General features: G+C 39.5%; 1 protein-coding gene across 3 annotated transcripts in view; it reads right to left on the bottom strand.

Annotated features, from left to right (window-relative positions):
- The window catches only part of camk2b2 (calcium/calmodulin-dependent protein kinase (CaM kinase) II beta 2), a 35,508-nt gene continuing 15,371 nt past the window's right edge, over window positions 1-20,137 (bottom strand). Inside the window, exons 14-22 of one of the 3 annotated variants that reach the window (XM_086152713.1) lie at window positions 19,996-20,061; window positions 16,514-16,548; window positions 12,698-12,766; window positions 11,621-11,665; window positions 10,974-11,022; window positions 8,796-8,871; window positions 6,822-6,916; window positions 6,509-6,745; window positions 1-3,210 (exon numbers count right to left, since the gene is read on the bottom strand). In XM_086152713.1, coding sequence (XP_086008839.1) covers window positions 6,510-6,745; window positions 6,822-6,916; window positions 8,796-8,871; window positions 10,974-11,022; window positions 11,621-11,665; window positions 12,698-12,766; window positions 16,514-16,548; window positions 19,996-20,061 — 671 coding nt within the window. In that variant the 3' untranslated portion in view covers window positions 1-3,210; window position 6,509. The remainder of the gene's footprint in view (window positions 3,211-6,508; window positions 6,746-6,821; window positions 6,917-8,795; window positions 8,872-10,973; window positions 11,023-11,620; window positions 11,666-12,697; window positions 12,767-16,513; window positions 16,549-19,995; window positions 20,062-20,137) is intronic. The other 2 variants (XM_086152714.1, XM_086152715.1) reach the window with 2 other exon arrangements.

The following is a 20,137-nucleotide window of genomic DNA, read 5'->3' as shown; positions in this document are numbered from 1 at the left end:
CTTCTAATGCCTTTTAATGATCTTAATGCTTGTTTTCATTCATATACTTTAATTTTAAATTGCTTTCAAATGTACTGTTGCCGTGGTGACGACAGCGAATTTATTTTTTAATGTTTTCCCACATCCTTTTTCACTCCTTTCATGTTTTAAAAATAAAATTAAACTTGGAAATGTGCAGGGAGCAACTCTTTAGTATCGAGTCCGTAATAATTAGTGTGATTTGCAACAACAGCTAATTTTTTCACAGTATTTTTTGTGAATTAAAGGGGCGGGAAATCATCTGGAACAATAAATAACCCCAGAAATTAGCATGAAATCACCTTAAACAGGTGTAAAAAAAAAAATGATAATCTGGAGGAAATAAAAGGAATTATCTGAAAGTGTTTCTGAATAAATATGAAAATAAGCTGTTCCACCTCGTCTTTGCTGTTTAGCGCCCTCTAGCGGAGAGAAGATGTATTGCAGGGCTCAACACACCCAGTCATATCAGCTATCAATCATTGTTTTTATTGATTTTTCCCAGTACAGGTGGGTTAAAGTGGATTCTGATAAAAATTCCAATCGATTTCGGATCGCTGAGCATGAATTTATCCCCGATATTCTCCCATCCATCACTCAACGGCTTATTTTTCTATGCTTCCCGAACATTTCCTTATCATATCCTTGCAACTTCAAGCTAATTCAATATTTCTTAATTGTTTGACGGTGATTTAATCTTCATGCAAATACTTCTCTGCTGATAAGGTTTTCACAAAAATAGACAAAAACTACTGCAAAAGACTGATCGGTGGAAGAATACATATATATGTATAAGTAAACATACATATATATCTGTATGAAGTGTTCAGAAAATGGGGGTTGCTGCTCATATTGTGGAAATATTTGCTCTTCCTGTTCGAGGAAAAAGCATTTTTCGTCGCCTCCGGCGCAGTCGTCCACACACAATGCAAACCCAACAATAACGACGAAAACAAACAAAAAAAAAAAAACAACATATACGCTCACGAAGCCCCGAAAACAGGCGATAAATAGAACACATTCACCATCAGCTCTGTCTTCAAAAACAAAAAGAAAATAAGAGAAAAAATGTTAAATTTAATAAAAATAGAAATCACGTCGACGTCCAGCGATATCATGTAATAACTGTATAATAACATGCAGTTAAACACCATCCACTGTGTAACGGGGAAAATCACCACGAAACAAATCGCAGATTTACGCAACGACGACGACAACCGTCGTCTTTGAGCTACGGTGGGGGGGGCGGTTAAGGTGTTAGCATATTAGCATGTAGCATCGGCCGGAGGCGGTTTGCCATCAGAAGACAATAAATTTGCATTTAATTTTTGTGAAATTCATTTTTTTTGGTGAATTTTCATCTAATTTTGGTGAATTTGGGGATTCTTTTTTTTAATATTCTTTGCAAATCCCCTTAAAATTGCTGCATATTAAAGAAATGTTCTCACATCTGCAAAATGTTTTTAATAAACATTGTGTCTTAATAATTCAGCCAATCCAAACTTCTGCTATCTCCGCCACCGGCATGTCTTGTAGCCTCACCTTTCTACTTGGTACCTCTCATTCGCACATGTGTCTTCTGTCCTAACCTTTATTGCTAGCATTAGCTTGCTAGATGTTCCCCCACCTGCTCCCTGCTCTCACTACATATTGAAACATTGTAGTCCATGGAGATTCCTTTCAGCATGTCCATCAATATAGTGAACAAGAAGGAGGTCAGAGTTGACTCCTGATGTAAGCCCATCTCCACCTTGAAATCCGCTGTCATGTCAACGTCATTGTCTCCCCACTGTCTCCCAGCCTCCCAGTCATACATGTCCTGCACCGCCTGAGCATACTTGTCTGAGAGCAGCCCAGATAACGAATCAACGGATAATGAGCTATACTATATTGGTCACCAGAGGTGACGCTCCTCACAATATGGCTGTCCTCATGACTATCTGTCAAATAGTTGTCACCAATGTCTGGCGCTACCCTAGCATACTCCTCCACCCTAGCCACACTGGTACCATATGAATGGATAATGAGCTATATTATCGTGCCAACCCCAGGCGACGAGCCTCTTGCAACTGACCAGACTATTGGTCTTACAGCTGTCATACATGTCTTGCACCACCCTCGGTTACGTGTCTGCAAGCGGCACAGATAGTGAATAAATTGCATAAATGACGATCCTCACAATAAGGACGCCTGCAAGATGATCTGTCTTCCAGATGTCATACATGTCTTGCACCACCCCAGCATACTTCTCTGCTAGCAGCAACAGAGATCGAATGAATGGATAAATGAGCTCTGTTATATAGTAAACCACTGGCAGCAATCCTCGCACTATGGCCGCCTACAAGACTATCCGTCTCCCAGCTGTCATACATGTCTTGCACCACCCCAGCATACTTCTCTGCTCGCAGCAAAAGAGATTGAATGAATTGAATAAATGAGCTTTTAGCATTTATACGTTTTGATGGTGTCCTTGTTTTTTTTTTTTTGTCTTTTACCAACACGTCAGGTGTCTGATAGCAAGCCCGCCCCCGGTCCGATTGTGCGGTAAAGACAGTTAGCGGACGGAGGCGTGGAGGTCGGAAGGGGTCAAACCCACCAAAAACATCCCGGCCGAACAACAAAAGAGCGTCGATCATTTAGAAAAACAAAACGCCCACCCGTTTTTTTTTTCCCCATGTGTGATTTTCGAGTCCAGCACAAACATGCCAATGACTAACACTGTCTACACACACACACACACACACACATTGTCCACAGCACCGGTTGCCAGCGTGGATCTGGAAGGTCTACCCGTGGGCTCCTCATTCAAAACCAAGACCAGCAGAGCTTCACTGACTCACCGGACGCTGCGTTCAGGTGCCTTTCCTCGCATTTAAACACACGGCGGACTCACCGATCCGACCCTGACGAATCAAGCGGGCGTTTTTTTTTTGCGATATCAAACTTTTTCCTTTGGGTTTACCGGGAAAAAATAAATAAAAATAAAAATGTAATTATATATATATATATATATATACGTTTCCAGGTTAGATCAGTGCAGATTCCTTGTGTTTAAATAGCAACGAGGGTCAAGCAGAGCACCTGGGGTTGATGTGTGTGTGTGTGTGTGTGTGTGTGTGTGTGTCGTTGGCGGTTTCCGGTTTCCTCCCTGGATCTGCTCGTTCCCAGTCGGCCGGCTCGTCGCACAACAACCTGGAGGGGTGGTAGAGATGGTGTTAGTGTTGCCATGGCAACGAGGACGTAAACATTCATTCATTCATAAGGGGGTCGATATTCAAACACTTTTGATGGCGTTGATAATGATAATGAGCACAACTTTTGCAGCGACTATAGTTTACAAATCTTCTTTTTTCCCTTCAGGGTCTCCAAAGGTCTCCATCCAACCCTGGTTTCTGGATCTTCTCACCACCTCCATCCATCTTCTCCTTGGTCGTCTTCTAGATCAGTGTTTACCAACCTTTTTAGAGCCACGGCACATATTTTACATAAAAATCACACGGCAAACCACCACATAAATATGTCAAAAACATTTTTTAACGAATTAGAATGAATCAATTTACTTTGTGTGAAATCTAATGTATCTAATATCTGTAGATTCGTCAAGTTGCAATGCTAATTCCCACTGATGTGCAACTTTTCCAGAATATCTGAAGACACGTCATCAATATGTCTGGAAATGATATTATTCGAGAGAACTGGCTATTTCTTTATCAACGTCAGAGTCGAGCATTTCTTCTCCGATGATTTTGCCGGCAGGTCGAATTAATGTTTTGCTGTTTGGATTTAAAGACGAGTTCAGCAACTTTATAGCAGCTTTCACTGTTTTCTCACTCGTCCTGGTAGTTTTCAACAACGCTGCTGTTTGTTTACGCAGATACAAGTCATTTCCGGATGATAAGCCGCGACTTTTTCCACGTAAACAACGATGTGGCTAATAAATTGACTTTTTTGGGTGGGGGACGCTAACGAGCTTCACGCCGCTAAAACGTTTATCCTCGTCACATCGGACCGATGAAATGATCGGGAAATTCTGAGTCCGTTCGACTCCGACACCGAAGAAGACGACTTTGGCGGTTTTAGCGCGCAGGAGGAAGCTTAAGATAGCGACCGGCTAGCCGGTGCGGCAACCCATGCGGCTCTTCCATCTTTACACTGCGGCTCCGAGCGGCTTGGGAAAATAAATGATAAATATTTAATTGAAGTGTATTTAATTTGTGTTAATTCCTTTTTTTTTACTTTTAGTTCTAAGTTGGAAGATTATTGTGATCTTGAAATATTAAATAAAATTATATTCATTATTTTTCGACACTCAAGATAACGTCAGCCGGTAAAGTCCTGATTTGCAGATGCTGTGCGCAGAAGTTCAGGAGCAGAAGTCCCATAAACCTGGTAAAAAAAATATTTATGAAGATATTTTGCAAAAAATTATAATTTATTGTTTACTGACACAGTGATTTTTTTCCCGATTTATTTTTAAAATTCAGGTCAAGGCTCCGCTACACGCTCTGACAGCCCAAAATAAGTTCATTACATAAATAAAATTTAATTTTCTCCGTAATACTTTGTGAATTTCAGAAGCAACACACTTGTTTATACAAAGTGTAAAGGTCATAAAAAGCAATATATACAGTGGTGCCTTTATTTTAGACGTCAAAAAGTAATTGCGGCTCCCAGTGTTTTCATTTCCGAGGAAACCGGGTCCAAATGGTTCTTTGGGTGTTACGGGTTGCCGACCCCTGGACTAGCCGGTGCGGCTTATAGTGAGGTGCGCCTTATAGTCCAGAAATTATGGTACTTTTTATTTTAAAAATGTATCACGCAAAGCGTCACTAATCACTCTGACACACAGATGCACAGGTTAATTCACCACCCGTTGCCATTGAAGACACATTATTTGCGTTGGATAAATAATTTTCGGACCAATCGGGTGAAAGTGGGCATGATCTCTGACAGCACAGTGGTTGGGAAACACTGATCTAGACCTCCAATTCCAGCATCCGTCCACCAATATGTTCACTCTCCATCCTGGTCGCTCCCAAAGACAACCTCAACATCTTCTTTTCTTCAACGCTACCTTCTCCAAACCATCCAGCATCTCTGGTCCAACCACTGTCTCCTCCACCTTTCTTTTCATTCTGGCTTCTAGCTCATAGTACTGAAGTTTGAAATGAAAAACAAGGGCTGGATTTAATGCTACTGGTTCCCAGTTGTGCAGAATGCCAAAAAAAACAGGATTTGTTTCATCCCTGTGGCAAGTGGACTTGAAGTTCTTCACTTGAAGCCTCTTCAGCCCTCATTCCAGAGGCTTCTTCACTTCTAATGACCTTCCGGGTTATGCTAGCTTGTTATGGAAGTGGGAGTTGATGGGCAGTAACTGGGTCTAAGGGGTCGTTATGCTAACAGGGGTGTCGTTGTTGGGGGTCAAAGGAACAACTTTTGCTGCCGAACTGTTCCGAACTCCTCTTGCGTAACTTGGCCTCTGTGATGCCTCTCTGGAAGCTTGATCTCCAAAGGAACCGTTCCTCTTTCCACATCTTCTGCTTTGGTCACACCCAAATTTGTCTGTCCGCTGTGACGGCGGAAACAGTCGAGGTGTTCACTTCCAGATCCGGGTCTAGAAAAATGTCCCGGTTAGTGTTTGCAAAACAGCCCAGCAGCTGCTGAGAAGCACCATCAGGCCACATTTTCGTAGTTTTTGTTATGGGATGATGGGATGTCAGCCCTGGAGCTGTGCTTGATGTTAGCATAAACTTTATTATTATTGGGGATTTTCTTCTCACATTTAACATGTTGAGGGAACTTCGGGAGCAACATGGTTGAGGTCGCTACAGACAGCATGGGCCCCCTCTGGATAGGTGTTCCATCGGAGGCGAGCAGCATTGTGCGGATGGCTAAAGGCTATGTTAGCATTAGCACTCATTGGAACATTTAACATGTTGATGGAACGTAGGGAGCACTGGCTTCTAATCCGCACGGTTGAGGCAATAATATGGGCTACTTCTGGATAGGCGTCCTGTTGTGCAGATGGCTAAGGGCTAAGCTAGCATTAGCACTCATTGGAAATTTTAACACGTTGATGGAACGTAGGGAGCACTGGCTTCTAATCCGCACGGTTGAGGCAATAATATGGGCTACTTCTGGATAGGCGTCCCATTGTGCAGATGGCTAAGGGCTGTTAGCATTAGCACAGAACATATGCAGCAGTCACTGTGACAACTCTCGTGGCAGTGGCTACCAATGATAACGGCATTAGCGCGCCGGTTGTTGTTCACATAAATACAGTCCGCCGCGCTACGTAGCATGCTAGCTAGATCGCCGTGTCCGGACCGGACGAAAGGATCCGGGTTTCCGCTATCGGCAAAATACGACAGCGCCGGACGTGCCGAAATCTAAAGCTAAGTAGATAGCAAGTAACTACATGTAAAACAACCAGTTTTTGGACTAATAAAACTAGCGGCGCGACCTGGAAATGACAGAAAACAAGCGGTACCTCAGCCCTGCAGGGGGGCGGCCGGGGCTCCGGAGCAGTGGAAGTGGACATTCTGCCAGCGGCCGTCCCGGCGGTGCCAGACCCGGGTCTCCTCCGATTGGCTGGACCGGGGCCGACCCTGGACGTCCACGAACTGCGTGAGGCGGATGTAGGCGATGCAGGCGGCGTCGTCTCCGATCATGTGCACGTGGGGGTTGAGGATGGTGGTGTGGATGGGCTTGCTGTTCTTGGACAGGACTGGCGGGGCGGAGGAGAGGGCGAGCGTCGCTATCGGTGCGTTTCGGCCGGGTCGGACGAGAACGGCGGCACTCACGGTTGTCGAAGTAGAACCTGTGGAAGTCCATCCCCTCCACCAGGTTCCCCAGACCCTCGGGTTCGAACGAGGTCAGGCCCGGGTCGCAGATCTTCCTGGAGGGAGGAAAAAACAGAAGCTCTCAAAGAGACAGTTTCCTTAAGCAGCTGTTTGGTGACTTTCCTGACCCTGGTGGGGTCGGAGGTGATGACATGTACACTATTGTGGGGTACCTGAACACACCACGGGACGTCTCGTCTGGGACACGTGAATGAGAGGGTGAATGTTGAATGTCTCGATGAGCAAATGAGTGAATAACTGTATGACCATATAAGGCTCAAATAGAAAGCTGAAGGGTGAATGACCATATAAGGAGAGAACAAGAGGGTGAATCTTGTACGACCATATAAGGTGTGAATGAGAGGGTGGATGCTGTATGACCATATAAGGCTCAAATAGGAAGCTGAATGTTGAATCACCATATAAGGTTGTTTAAAGATGTTGTGGTCTCTATATAACGAATGAATGAGTGAATAACTGTATGACCATATAAGGTGTGAATCTTGTAAGACCATATAAGGAGTGAACAAGAGGGTGAATGCTGTATGACCATATAAGGTGTGAATCTTGTATGACCATATACGGGTGTTTAAGGAAGCTTTTTTTCCATATAAAGAATGAATGAATGAGTAAATAACTGTATGACCATATAAGGTGTGAATGATAAGCTGAAAGCTGAATGACCATATAAGGAGTGAACAAGAGGGTGAATGTTGTATGAACATATAAGGAATGAACAAGAGGGTGAATGCTGTATGACCATATAAGGTGTGAATCTTGTATGAACATATAAGGGTGTTTAAGGATGCTGTTTTCTCTATATACAGAATGAATGGATGAGTGAATAACTGTATGACCATATAAGGAGTGACTGCTGTATCACCATATAAGGTTGTTTAAAGATGTTGTTGATAATGAATGAATGACTGAATAACTGTATGACCATATAAGGAGTGAACAAGAGGGCAAATGTTTTGTGACCATATAAGGTGTGAATCTTGTTTGACCATATAAGGTTGTTTAAGGATGCTGTTGTTTCTATATAAAGAATGAATGAATGAGTGAATAACTGTAAGACCATATAAGGAGTGAACAAGAGGGTGAATCTTATATGAAAATATAAGGTGTGAATGTTGTATGACCATATAAGGTGTGAATGTTGTATGACCATATAAGGTGTGAATGTTGTATGACCATATAAGGTGTGAACGTTGTATGACCATATAAGGTGTGAATGTTGTATGACCATATAAGGAGTGAATGCTGTATGACCATATGAGGTGTGAATGAGAGGGTGAATACCGTATGACCATATAAGGAGTGAATGTTGTATGACCATATAAGGAGTGAATGCGGGTGAATGTTTTCATGTGTTTATGCGTTGTAAAGTTGAGGGTGAATGTTTTATGTCTCTATGTAAAGAATGACTGAGTGAATGCTTGCACTGCAATCCGGGGTGAACGCCGCCTCTCGCACGACAGCTCAGATAGGCTCCGCCCCCTGCGACCCCTGACTGCAGAATAAGTGGGTGCAGAAAATGAACGCCTGAATGGATGAATGATATGTCCATTGTTTCCTTTATCATCATCTTTCTTATTTATAGCAACGGAACAGTCACTTCCTGACACAAAACGATGCTCCATCATGTGACGTCACAATGCAAATCTTTATCTTTGCACGCACACACACACACACACACACACACACACATATTCCAGCAATTCAGAGGGCAGGGATAGAGAAAAAAAAAATAAACAATGAGTGTAATTACTATTTAATCCCTTGAGACAAAACACATTTAGCGCGTCAATCAAGATTAATGTGTGGGCTTTTTTTTTTTAATGGGGATAAAATCCTGCTTTTCCGGGCCGAGGACGACATTTCTGATGCTTTTTTTTTTTAATTTATTACGACGGAGAAGAAGAAGTTGCTCACGAATAGGCATCGAAGTCTCCGTTGTTGACGGCTTCGATCAGCTGCTCGGTGATCTTGATGATTTCCTGTTTGCGAGCTTCCCGGGAGGCCGAGGGACACAAAACACAGGGCAGGGTTACATTTACTATTTTATTTTAAATTCAGCAGAAAGACAAACATGGGCTCTCTCTGTTTAGAAAAAGTACTGTACAGAAATAATAGCATTCAGTATTTGCAAAATTATTTTTAGCATTTTCAATAATAATAATGTATTTAAATTTATTTAAATTTATGTGCCACATCGTCCAAATGGTTGGCTGTGTTCACCGAAGATTATTATTTTCCAATATTTACAATATATCTTGTTATATTATATCTAACCATATTATACTATTTTATATTCTTTTATTTTATTATTAGTATTGTATATTTCTGAAATTACTAGAGAATTATGTCAATAAAATATTGGATGCTTAAAACATGTGATACAAAATAGGACAAATTTTTATATATCTATATTTACAATATATTAGTCATATAACATTAGGGAATTTTTTTACAGAAATGAAAGGCAATACAACTTAAATAAAATATTAAAAAAATATTCGTAATTAGGTGTGTTTATTGTTATGTTTAGTAAACTTATTATTGTATTATTATTTTATCTTTAGAATGATAGCAAATACGAGCGAAAACAAAACATCAGATATCTCATTTTTAGCGACTTTAAGTGCAAAAAAAATGACAAAAAAGAAATGAAATCTTTTGGAATTACAAGAAAATTCTATGAAAAATACTGAATGCATCAAAGATGTGCCACAAAGTGAGGGAAGACTATTTTTTTAAATATATATTTACAATAAATTAGTAACATAACATCAGGGAAATAATGTTTTTTACAGAAATTAAAGGCAATATAACTGTAAGATTTATCTTTAAATATATGTAATCAGATGTGTTGATTTTTTTATGTGATGTTTAATGAAATTATTATGCCATTATTATTCTACTTATTGAAATTTAGGACAATGATAAATGTGGGGGGAAAAGGACAGCAGTAATTTAATTTTCTGGACATTTTAGAGCAAAATGCCAGAAAAATGATGAAAATGAAATGAAATAATTTCTAAATATATATACATTTATAAGAAATTAGTTATAAACATCAGGGAAATACGTTTTTGACAGAAATTAAAGGCAATAGTACTGTAAGATTTTTTTTTTTTATATTATTCTTATATGTGACGTTTAATCAAGTTATCATAGCATTATTATTTTACTCATTGAAATTTAGAACATAAAACATGTGGGGGATAAAAGAAGAGCATTACATTCATTTTCTGGGCATTTTAGAGCAAAATGACAAATAATGATAAAAAATTAGATGGCATTTTCTGCCATTACGTCAGTATTCTATCAAAAACATTGAATGCATAAAAGATGTGCTACAAAGTGGGGGGAAGACTATTTTTAAATATATATTTTCAATAAATAAGTTGTATAACATCAGGGAAATCCATGTTTTAGAGGAAAGGAAAAGCAATATAACTGTAATAAAATATGAAAAATGATATGAAATCAGGTGTGTTGACTTTTATATGTCATTTTTTCCGTATTAGAAATTATTATAACATTATTCATTTACTCACTGAAATTTACAACAACAACAAATGCAGGTGAAAAAAGGTTACACGAATCAACACTATTTCTTAAGCGATCATTCCACAGGAAGTTCCTTTTGAAACAAGAGAAGAAAAAAAAAAAAAAAAAAAGGATAACGCTGCCGCGGTAACGGGTAAGCCCGAGAACTCACCCGAGGGTTTGCCGGCCATGGCGGGGCGTCGCGGGCCGGAGGCCCCGGAGCCTACCGCCGCTCCATGAGGACAAACACCGCGCTATTCTGGACCTTCGGATCAGGTTTACCTGCTTTCACTCTCAGAGGAGGCTTAACACACTCTCTCTCTCTCTCTCTCTCTATCCTTTGCTTTATCCCTCCCCCGCCCTGTCACTCACTCTATCCCATCATTCCCTCCCTCCACCCTTCCTCTCTACCTCACTCACTACATCTATCTATCTATCTATTCAAGGTAAATAATTTTATTGAGTGAGACACTGAAATTCCATAAAAACGTGACAAGATAACCTTCAAGGGAGTGTGTGTGACAAGAGTTGTGTGTGTGTGTTTGTGTAAAAACCCACCTTTCACATCTTCGTCTTCAATCGTGGTGTTGCTGCTGTCTGATGACTCCTGCAGACAAAAGACAAGGGTAGACATGTCACGCTAAAAATAATTCAGATGGAAATAACCCGAATATAAATAACCTGAAATAAAGGAGTTCAAAATAAAAACACAAAAAAAAACAAAGAATAAAAAAATAAAACTGTACGGTGAAAAAATTAAATTAAAAAAATCAAAAATAAAATGTCATAGAAAATGCAGAGGAAAAAATGAAAAAAAAATTGAAAATTCAACGTAAAAAAGAAAAAGAAATCTGAAATATCTCGGGGAAAAAAACATTGTAATAACACTGGCACAAAAACTGGGACGCGCACATTGGCGTGCACACAAATCCACCACAAAACTCGCCTGACAACAACATGGATCGGCCAAAATACGAGAGCGGCTGACCTTTGACCCCCCTCCCACACACACACACACACACGCACGCACACACACACAGACAGCAAGAGACTGCAATACCCTTTCTGACCACAAGGGGGTGGTATACAACCACAACAAAACACACAGAGTCCTGCGGGTTCCCCGAGTGACCGAACCCGCAAACGGATGGAGGGACGGAAAGGACGAGGAGCGGAGGAGAAGGAAGAGAGGAGGGGAGGTGTACCTTGATCCCGTCTACGGGATTATGGATGACAGTGGTCTGAGGCTCCTGGAGGAGGATGGAGAGAGAGAGGAGGTGAAGAAGGAGAGAGCGGAGCTTCCGGGATGAGAGAGGTGAAGTGAGCGGAAGTGCCGCGGCTCAAACCGGAAGTCGTGATTTGCGTGTTTGTGTTAAAAATAAGAATGATCGAAAGATGATTAAATAGCCTTTGTGTTGCCCGTGTTGTCAAAAAAAGTTACATTTAACACTGAAAAGATCTGTTTTCATACAAATACGGTCATTATTTACGTTTCTTCTGCTAGCAGACGGCTAACCCTAAAGTGCTAGCCTTACATGTTAAACTTAGCTCGCAATCAATGTTAGCTTCAGCCTCTAAAACTGATTTAAAAAAACAGTTATTTTGAGCTTTTTTGCACTCCGCAGTAGCGCTGCCGTACGAAAAAGTGTTTTTCGTTGTTTCTGAGACGGTGGTAATAAAGATTTTATTTGATTCTTTATTATGCTAACCTTACCCGCTACCACAGTAGCTAAAAACAATGTTAGCTTAAAGTTACGAGCAGCCAGCCTGCATCGGAAATAAACCAAAAAGAATAAAACAAAAAGTTGAAGTAAAATACCCTGTTGAACAGAATTAATTTATTGAACAGTCTTTTAAGCAATGGAATTCACTAAAAAGAAGTTATTTATTCTTGGTTCCAAGAACATTTTGTTCTCCTTATTTCACGTTCTCTCATTAAAATCATTCAATGCTATCAACCACTATAAAATTAATGTGGTCTAAAAATGACTAATATTACTAATATGATGATGCTTTGAGGATTCAAAATTATATAATAATTTGCTAATTAATGTGAAAATGTATCTGAAATTTTAAAGGAAATAATCCTAAAAATACACTGGTAGTCAATGGAAATTAATGATAATCACTTGAGAAATAATTTCCTGTATAAAGTAAGGGTTTTCCGGTATAAAGGGAAGCGGAATCAATTATATGTCTTTCGGTCTTCCTCACACACACACACACACACACACACACACACACACACACACACACACACACACACACACAGAGCTGCATACCAGCGCAGCAGAGGGGATGTTGCCTTTGGGGCTGGTCACTATGCTGTTTCTGGTGCTGTTTGTCTGCGGCTGTTCAGAAAACAAAAATACACAAAACAACGTCAGAGTGGAGAGTTTAACCATCAAGGCTCATTTATGCTCATGTTAACGTACGTAAATGTACATCACAGAGTCCCCTTGTGTACTTTATGTAAGTACCGCTCCACAAAAAAAATCTTTCTTGATACAAATGATAGTTTTTTCATTCGACGTCCCGGCTCTTATTTTGAAAAACGAATGTTTCTGCTTTATTGCCACCCTTAACTCTTGTCTTGGCATTTCACACATCAGCTACCGCAAGCTAGCCCTTGAAAAAACATGAGCCAGAACCTAAAGTCGCCGGAGAGGAAACAAACCATGAGACTGCAGAGGCGTTGCAGAGTGCTAGTAAAAAGAAAGCTGCATTTAAAAGAAAGTAAGATTCCAAAAGGCGCCCGCTATAAATTATTTGCGGTAAACGGCTAGCTAATGAAGCTTGGAAACCCTCCAAACTTTATTTTTATTTTTTATTATAGTGCAATGGCAGTCCGACTTTTAAATAGATTGTGAAAGGAGAATTCTTCCTGGTTTTACTGATGCTATGTTGCCTTCTTCTTCTCTTCCTTTCGCTGGTTGTGCAACACTGCCCCCAACATCCTCCGGTGGTACGGCACCATTTGGCAAGCGGCTGGGAGTCCCATTTTGCCAAATAAAATCAGGCAAAATAATTTCTAAACTAAAGAATTATCTAAAACGGCTGAAAAAAGAGCATGGATTTGTCTAAAATTGAACCTGCAGTCAATTAATTTTTGATTCACAAAAAAATGCAGTTTTACATTTTACAAAATGTGTAGAATTTCACTTTTTCAATGAGAAATAATCAACAAATTATTGAAAATATTGCACACAGCTGGCCAGCCAAATGGCTTGCTGGCAAGCTAGCTTGCTGGATGGATGGATGGATGGATGGATGGATGGATGGATGGATGGATGGATGGATGGATGGATGGATGGATGGATGGATGGATAGATAGATAGATAGATAGATAGATAGATAGATAGATAGATAGATAGATAGATAGATAATTAGATAGATAGATAGATAGATGGGTGAATGATGAATGAATGGCTAGCTGGCTGGATAGCCTGCTAGCTGGAGAGATAGATGGAGAGAGAGGGAGGGAGGGATGGACCACTAACTAGCTAACTACTGCTAACAGACTAGCGGACTCTAGCTAACTAGCTAGCTAGCTAGCTAGAAATCTGTCCGTCCATCTGTCAGTCTATAAATATCCATTATCCACCCAATTCAGCTAGCAAGCTAGCTGACTGGATAGCTTGTTGGATGAATGGATGCATGAATGCTAGCCGGCTGTCCAGCCCGCTAGAGAGATAGATGGACAGACAGACAAAAAGCCTGGACGATTTTGCTAATTTGTGCTAATTATTTAATTTGGTGTCGGCATAGCTAACACCGAGCCTCACCAGTAGGTCATTACATAGTTATTACCTCCAATAACACCATTAGCCATAGATCCATATGCCCGCTGCCCCTTATGTTTGCAATCCTGTATAAAAGGGGCTTCAACACAAATGTTACATAACTCCTCCATTTGCATCTTAGGCGTTAGCTGTAGCATCTCGGACGAGGGAATAAATAAACAAGCGTGTGAAGCAGAAACAAAGGGGGGCGTGTGCGTGTGCGTGTGTGTGTGTGTGTGTGTGTGTGTGTGTGTGTGGGCGGAGGCGGGAAAACACCAGGATGGAGGCCAAAAATAGCTCCGTGGGGGGGGGGGTGGTCGAGCATGTTCGTGCGACATCAGGCTGCTGCAAAAGAGAAGCCGTGATTATGTAATGATCAGATTAATCATCTGGCGGGAAATAATCTGAGATTAGCATGGAGTGGACCGAAGCGGCGTTAGCAGGGTGGGCTGTCGGGGGGGGGGGGGGGAGAACAAGAAGGAGATGCATGTTAGCGTCACTCTGAAACCTCCTTGCTTGAAGATAGTTCACGCATGTATGCAGAAAGTAGCTAACTCTGTATAGAGCAACACATGCTAGCAAACCATTAGCAGGCTAACTGCAGAGGAAGTACCTTCAGTAATCAGATTCACTTTGTCTTCCCCCCTGGTGGGAAGGCAAGGTTACGATAGCATCGACGTGGAGTAGCTAGGAGTGTTTATGCTAGTAAATGGCGACATATGTTAGCTAAACCTGCCGAGAGAAAAGGTTTTTTCGCCAGTAGATCTCGCTAACAATGCTAACAGGGTTAAAGATATTTCAATTAGCAATACCTGCGAGTGCTACCTCTATCACGGTATTTGCATGCTAACAATAACATCCATTGCCAGATCCAACACGGTGGCCCCGAACCCGTTTTCTGAACAGCGCAACGTCATGCTCAAGATTCCAGTTATCGACGGCACAAATTTGCAGCACTAGCTTAGCATCGCCGCTCTCCTGGGAGGGGTAAATGCGACCTGGCTACGACGCTGACGCACTAAACGGCAATGTCCCCGTAAGAGGACGTAAGAGGGTTGAGTGCGCCGCCGTAATTTAAATTTTTTTTTTTATTTTTTTTTTATTTTTTAATTTTTCTCGCCCAACCAGAGCGCAGGGAGCGTTGATGGCCTCTGGCAACGGCATCCGCGGCGGGATGATGCACTGTGTCAAGCCTGCCAGATGGACGGGATTCAGAGGAGAGGATGTTCATTAGGCCGTCTGAGGCCAGTAACTCTTCAAAATAAAAGTCCAGTGCCTAGCTTGTTACGGAACTACACTTTTAATTGAAATCTTTTTGGTTTATACGCGTGAGCTAACTATGTTTTTGACAATTTTAGTGAGTTTCAGTGAGTGCTATCGCCGAGGTAATGCTGCATCGCACGGAAGGCGCTGTCACCGTGGCACAAAAGTATGTGAGCTAAAGTTAAAATGCAGCGGTATGTTAGCATCCTGCTATACATTAGCATCCCACTGTACATTATCATCCTGCTACATGTTAGCATCCTGCTACATGCTTCCCCGTTAAAGGTCGACATCATATTCGAACATCTCTTTTTAACGACGCCACATCCTTTTGTAGTCCTTTGACATTTTCCTGACATCAAACACACACACACACACACACACACACACACACACCTACTCACACAAGTACAGGGTATATGGTGCACTGTGATATATAGCCACAGTACACATGTACTCATACTGTCAAAAACAGTACTGACAGTAAACATAATAGTTGTTAAATTTGAGTTTATATATGCATATATACACATTTTTATGTATATATGTGTATATATACACATATATACACATTTGGCAGTAGTAGTAAACAAAATAGTAGTATAGTTTATGTACTGTGATATATACACACAGCAGAACAGTTATATATTTGTGGATTTAAACATATATATACACACACATCCATGTGCAAACAAGTAAGAGGTAGTGAACAAAAGTATAAAGTTTACTGCTATATACACACACACACACACACACACACATACACAGCACACACACACACATATATATGTAAACAAAAGTCATGTGGAGTATTTGGGTAAATAAACACCGACAGTACACACGATGAAATGGTTATCAGCGTATAAACACACACATACTTACACATATTTAAACACACACATGCAAGGATGTGCACATTAATACACATTGAAATAAACAAAAAGTACACGTGGTCTGATACACACACACACACACACACACACACACACACACACACACACACACACACACACACACACACATATATAATTTACAGCTTCATAGAGGTCTTACCTTGACCTCGGCCTTCTTGTTCAGGAGGCTCTTTGCTGCTGCGGAGAAGCAGAAGGACACACCTTCAGACGGCAGCGTGCACATCCCGCCGGCGGAGGGGAGGAGGAAGGGAGGAGGAAGGAAGAGGGGAAAGAGGAGAGGAACCCGGCCAGCCGTCAGAGGGAGGAGAGCGGCGACACTGATCATCCCGGATCACGTCCTGCACTTTAACGTACCACTCGCTCAGCCCTCCCTTCATCCCTCCATCCTTCCATCCCCTCATCCCCTCATCCCTCCATCCTTCCATCCCCTCATCCCTTCATCCCTCCATCCTTCCATCCCCTCATCCCCTCATCCCTCCATCCTTCCATCCCTCCATCCTTCTATCCCTCCTTTCCCCTCCCTTCCAGGACGGGCGGGAGTTGCTTTTCGCCCGTCCTGGAAAAGAACATGAAAAAAAAAAGCCCCCCCCAGGAAGGAGCCCTCCCTCCCTCCGTCCTCGGGAAATGAATAAATAAATGCATAAATAAATGAATGAATGAAATTATTAGGAAATGAATGAAGAAATTAATTGATTGATTAATTGAGAATGAATAAATATGTTAATGAATGAGTAAAGAAACAATTACATAAATAAATTAACAATTAATAATTGAGGTAATTAATGAATGAATGGAGAAATTAATCAATTAATGAATAATAAATAAATAGTATCAATGAATGAATAAACAATAATTACATAAATACATAGAAATAAATGAATGTATCATCAATCAATGAATAAATAAGTGAATAAATTAATGGATGAATGAATCGATAAATACATAAATAAATGAATGAATGAAATTATTAGGAAATGAATGAAGAAATTAATTGATTGATTAATTGAGAATGAATGAATAAATATATTAATGAATGAGTAAAGAGACAATTACATAAATAAATAAACAATTAATAACTGAGTTAATTAATGAATGAATGGCTGGAGAAATTAATTAATTGTGAATAAGTAATATTAATGAATGACTAAAACAATATTCATATAAATACATTAAAAAAATAATGAATCATCAATCAATCAATGAAGAAATGAAGTGAATAAATGAATGGATGAATGAATAAATACATAGATAAATGAATGAAAATTATTAAGAAAAATTTATATTAATTAAGAATTAACAAATGAATGGATAGATACTTAAATGAATAAATATGATTACATAAAAATGAGTGAATTACGTATGACATTAATTAATCAATTAATGAATTAAGAATTGATTAATAAATAAATACATAAATGAAATAGTTCAGAAATGATTGAATAAATAAAAAAAATTCACTACTTGATAAAGATTAATTACATAAATAAATAAATACATGAATAAATGGATGGATGCAGCCATGAATAAATTATAAATGAATGTATAAATAAGCAAATATATGAATGAATGGATTAATGAAAAAATAGATACATAAATAGGAAAGAATTAAGAAATAAATGAATTAATTATGAATGAATTTATACATATATTAATGAATGAATGAAAATAACAAATGCCTACAAATAAATGAATAAATATATGGATGGATACATGTATGAATCAATAAATACATGAAAGAATGAATAAATGAATAGATAGATATCATGGATTGATGGACTGAATAAAAACAAACAAATATATAGATAAATGAAAACGTACAAATAACAACAAATATATATATAAATATATATAATATAATAATATATAATATATATAAATAGATGAACAGATAAATCTCTGTTCCTCAACTCTGTTCCTCAACTGAATGCAAGTAAGTAGTAAACTATTTGTTAGTTTACTAAAATGTTAGTAAACTAACAAATAAATAAATACATAAATCTAAATCTTATTAAAATAGCAAATAATTAATCATTTAACAAAAAATTGTTTAATTAGAAATAAATAAACTTCCTGCCTGCGTCAAATGTATTCCCTCACACCTTCCAGATAAATAAATAGACAAATAAGTATATCATCAAATATATGCAGTAAATGAATAAAAACATAAAAAGAAAATAATTCATACATTTTATTTTAAAAATATTTTTTGGAGGAAAAGAAAAAAAACAAACAAAAATGAGGAATAAAAAGGAGCTGAAAAAAGAAAAAAAAAGCCTAATGGATTTTAAAATCCCAGCAAATAAGATAAATAAATAAAAACCAAAAGCCGCAGATGAGCAGATCGGGGGGCGGCGGTTTGTTTCAAAAAAAAAAATAAAAAAAAATTAAAAGTGTAACTGATTCTCCACATAATCCCCAAACACACACACACACACACACACTGCACAGGGTGGGGAGGGTTGGGATTAAGATGCAGGTGTCTGATAATGGCTCTGTTAATCTTGCAGGAGGCCGGATTACTAACCGGTCGGTTTGCAGGGAGGTGGTGGCGTGAGGACGGGGGGGGGGGGATTCCCAAAAATACTTAAAATAGAAACAAGAGGAAATGAAAAAAATAAAATAAAAATAACCCTAATCTCATTTTTCAGGGGAAAGACCGGAGCTGGGTGGACAGAGGGGACGCAGGTGAAATGTTTCTTTAATATTATTCTATTCAAGTATGAAGGCCAATCCAAAAAAACAAAATACATGTTAAATTAATTGAATTTCATAAATATGTTTTGTATTTTCATTGGTTTTTCTTTTAAATTCATTGCCCCCTCTGGGGCTCTTCAGTTCATTTATTTATTTTCTCAATTATTCAATGGCATTAAAAGGCTTGTCCATTAATATGTCAAAAACATTCATTTTAATGTTATTTAATTTTAATTTATAATATTTGATTTTACATAATTAAGGAAAAAATGTCTAAGTCTTCTTTTTTTCCCCCTGTGAATTTTCATATATTCTTAAATAAATTCGTTGCCCCTCCAGGGCTCATCAATTCATTTATTGATTTTCATTTAAAGGTAGGTCCGAAAAATACAAAAATATATCTATAAACTTATTTAATGTCATTTCACTTAATTTCATCATATTTCATTTTATTTATACATTTTCTTTTTTCATTTATTTTGCTTTTAAATTCACTGATGGGACAGCCTCTGCTCTGGAGTTTCCTGCATCGAGCCAGCGGGCGACACACACACACACACACACACACACACACACACACACACACACACACACACACACACACACACACACACACAAAACATGCACGATGAGAGGAGGCTGCTTACCTTGGCAAACGTTTTCAGCAGCATTAAGGGCGGTGGAGGGATTGGGATTTAGGAAGAGAGATTAAGAAAAAATAAATAAAAAAAGAAGCAGAGCGTCAGTCGGAGGAAGTTGTTGATTCGTCGACTCCGTTTGGTTTGGATTTAAAAAAAGATGTGTGTTATAATAACGTGGATAAATCGGGAGCTAGCTCGCTAATCTCAGTTTAGCGCGCCACATGTTTTTTTTTTTTTTTTCCAATCCAAGATGGAGGCCGGCGATTAGCATGGCGGGCACGGTCACCTTGCTCCACGATGCCGGCGGTGGCGGCGGCGGTGATGGCGGCGGGCGCCGTCGTCTGTCGGCCCACTGCGCGACACAGAGACGACACCCGTCACGATGTTGCCGAGGCGACAGAATGATTAAAAACAACTTCCGGAGGATG

Source organism: Fistularia commersonii, chromosome 9 (assembly GCF_037954325.1).
Source record: "Fistularia commersonii isolate RoL2024-O1a breed Wild chromosome 9, RoL_Fcom_v1.0, whole genome shotgun sequence".
NCBI lineage: Eukaryota > Metazoa > Chordata > Actinopteri > Syngnathiformes > Fistulariidae > Fistularia > Fistularia commersonii.
The sequence above is the reverse complement of the archived record's forward strand: the minus strand, read 5'-3'. Positions and strand labels throughout refer to the sequence as shown.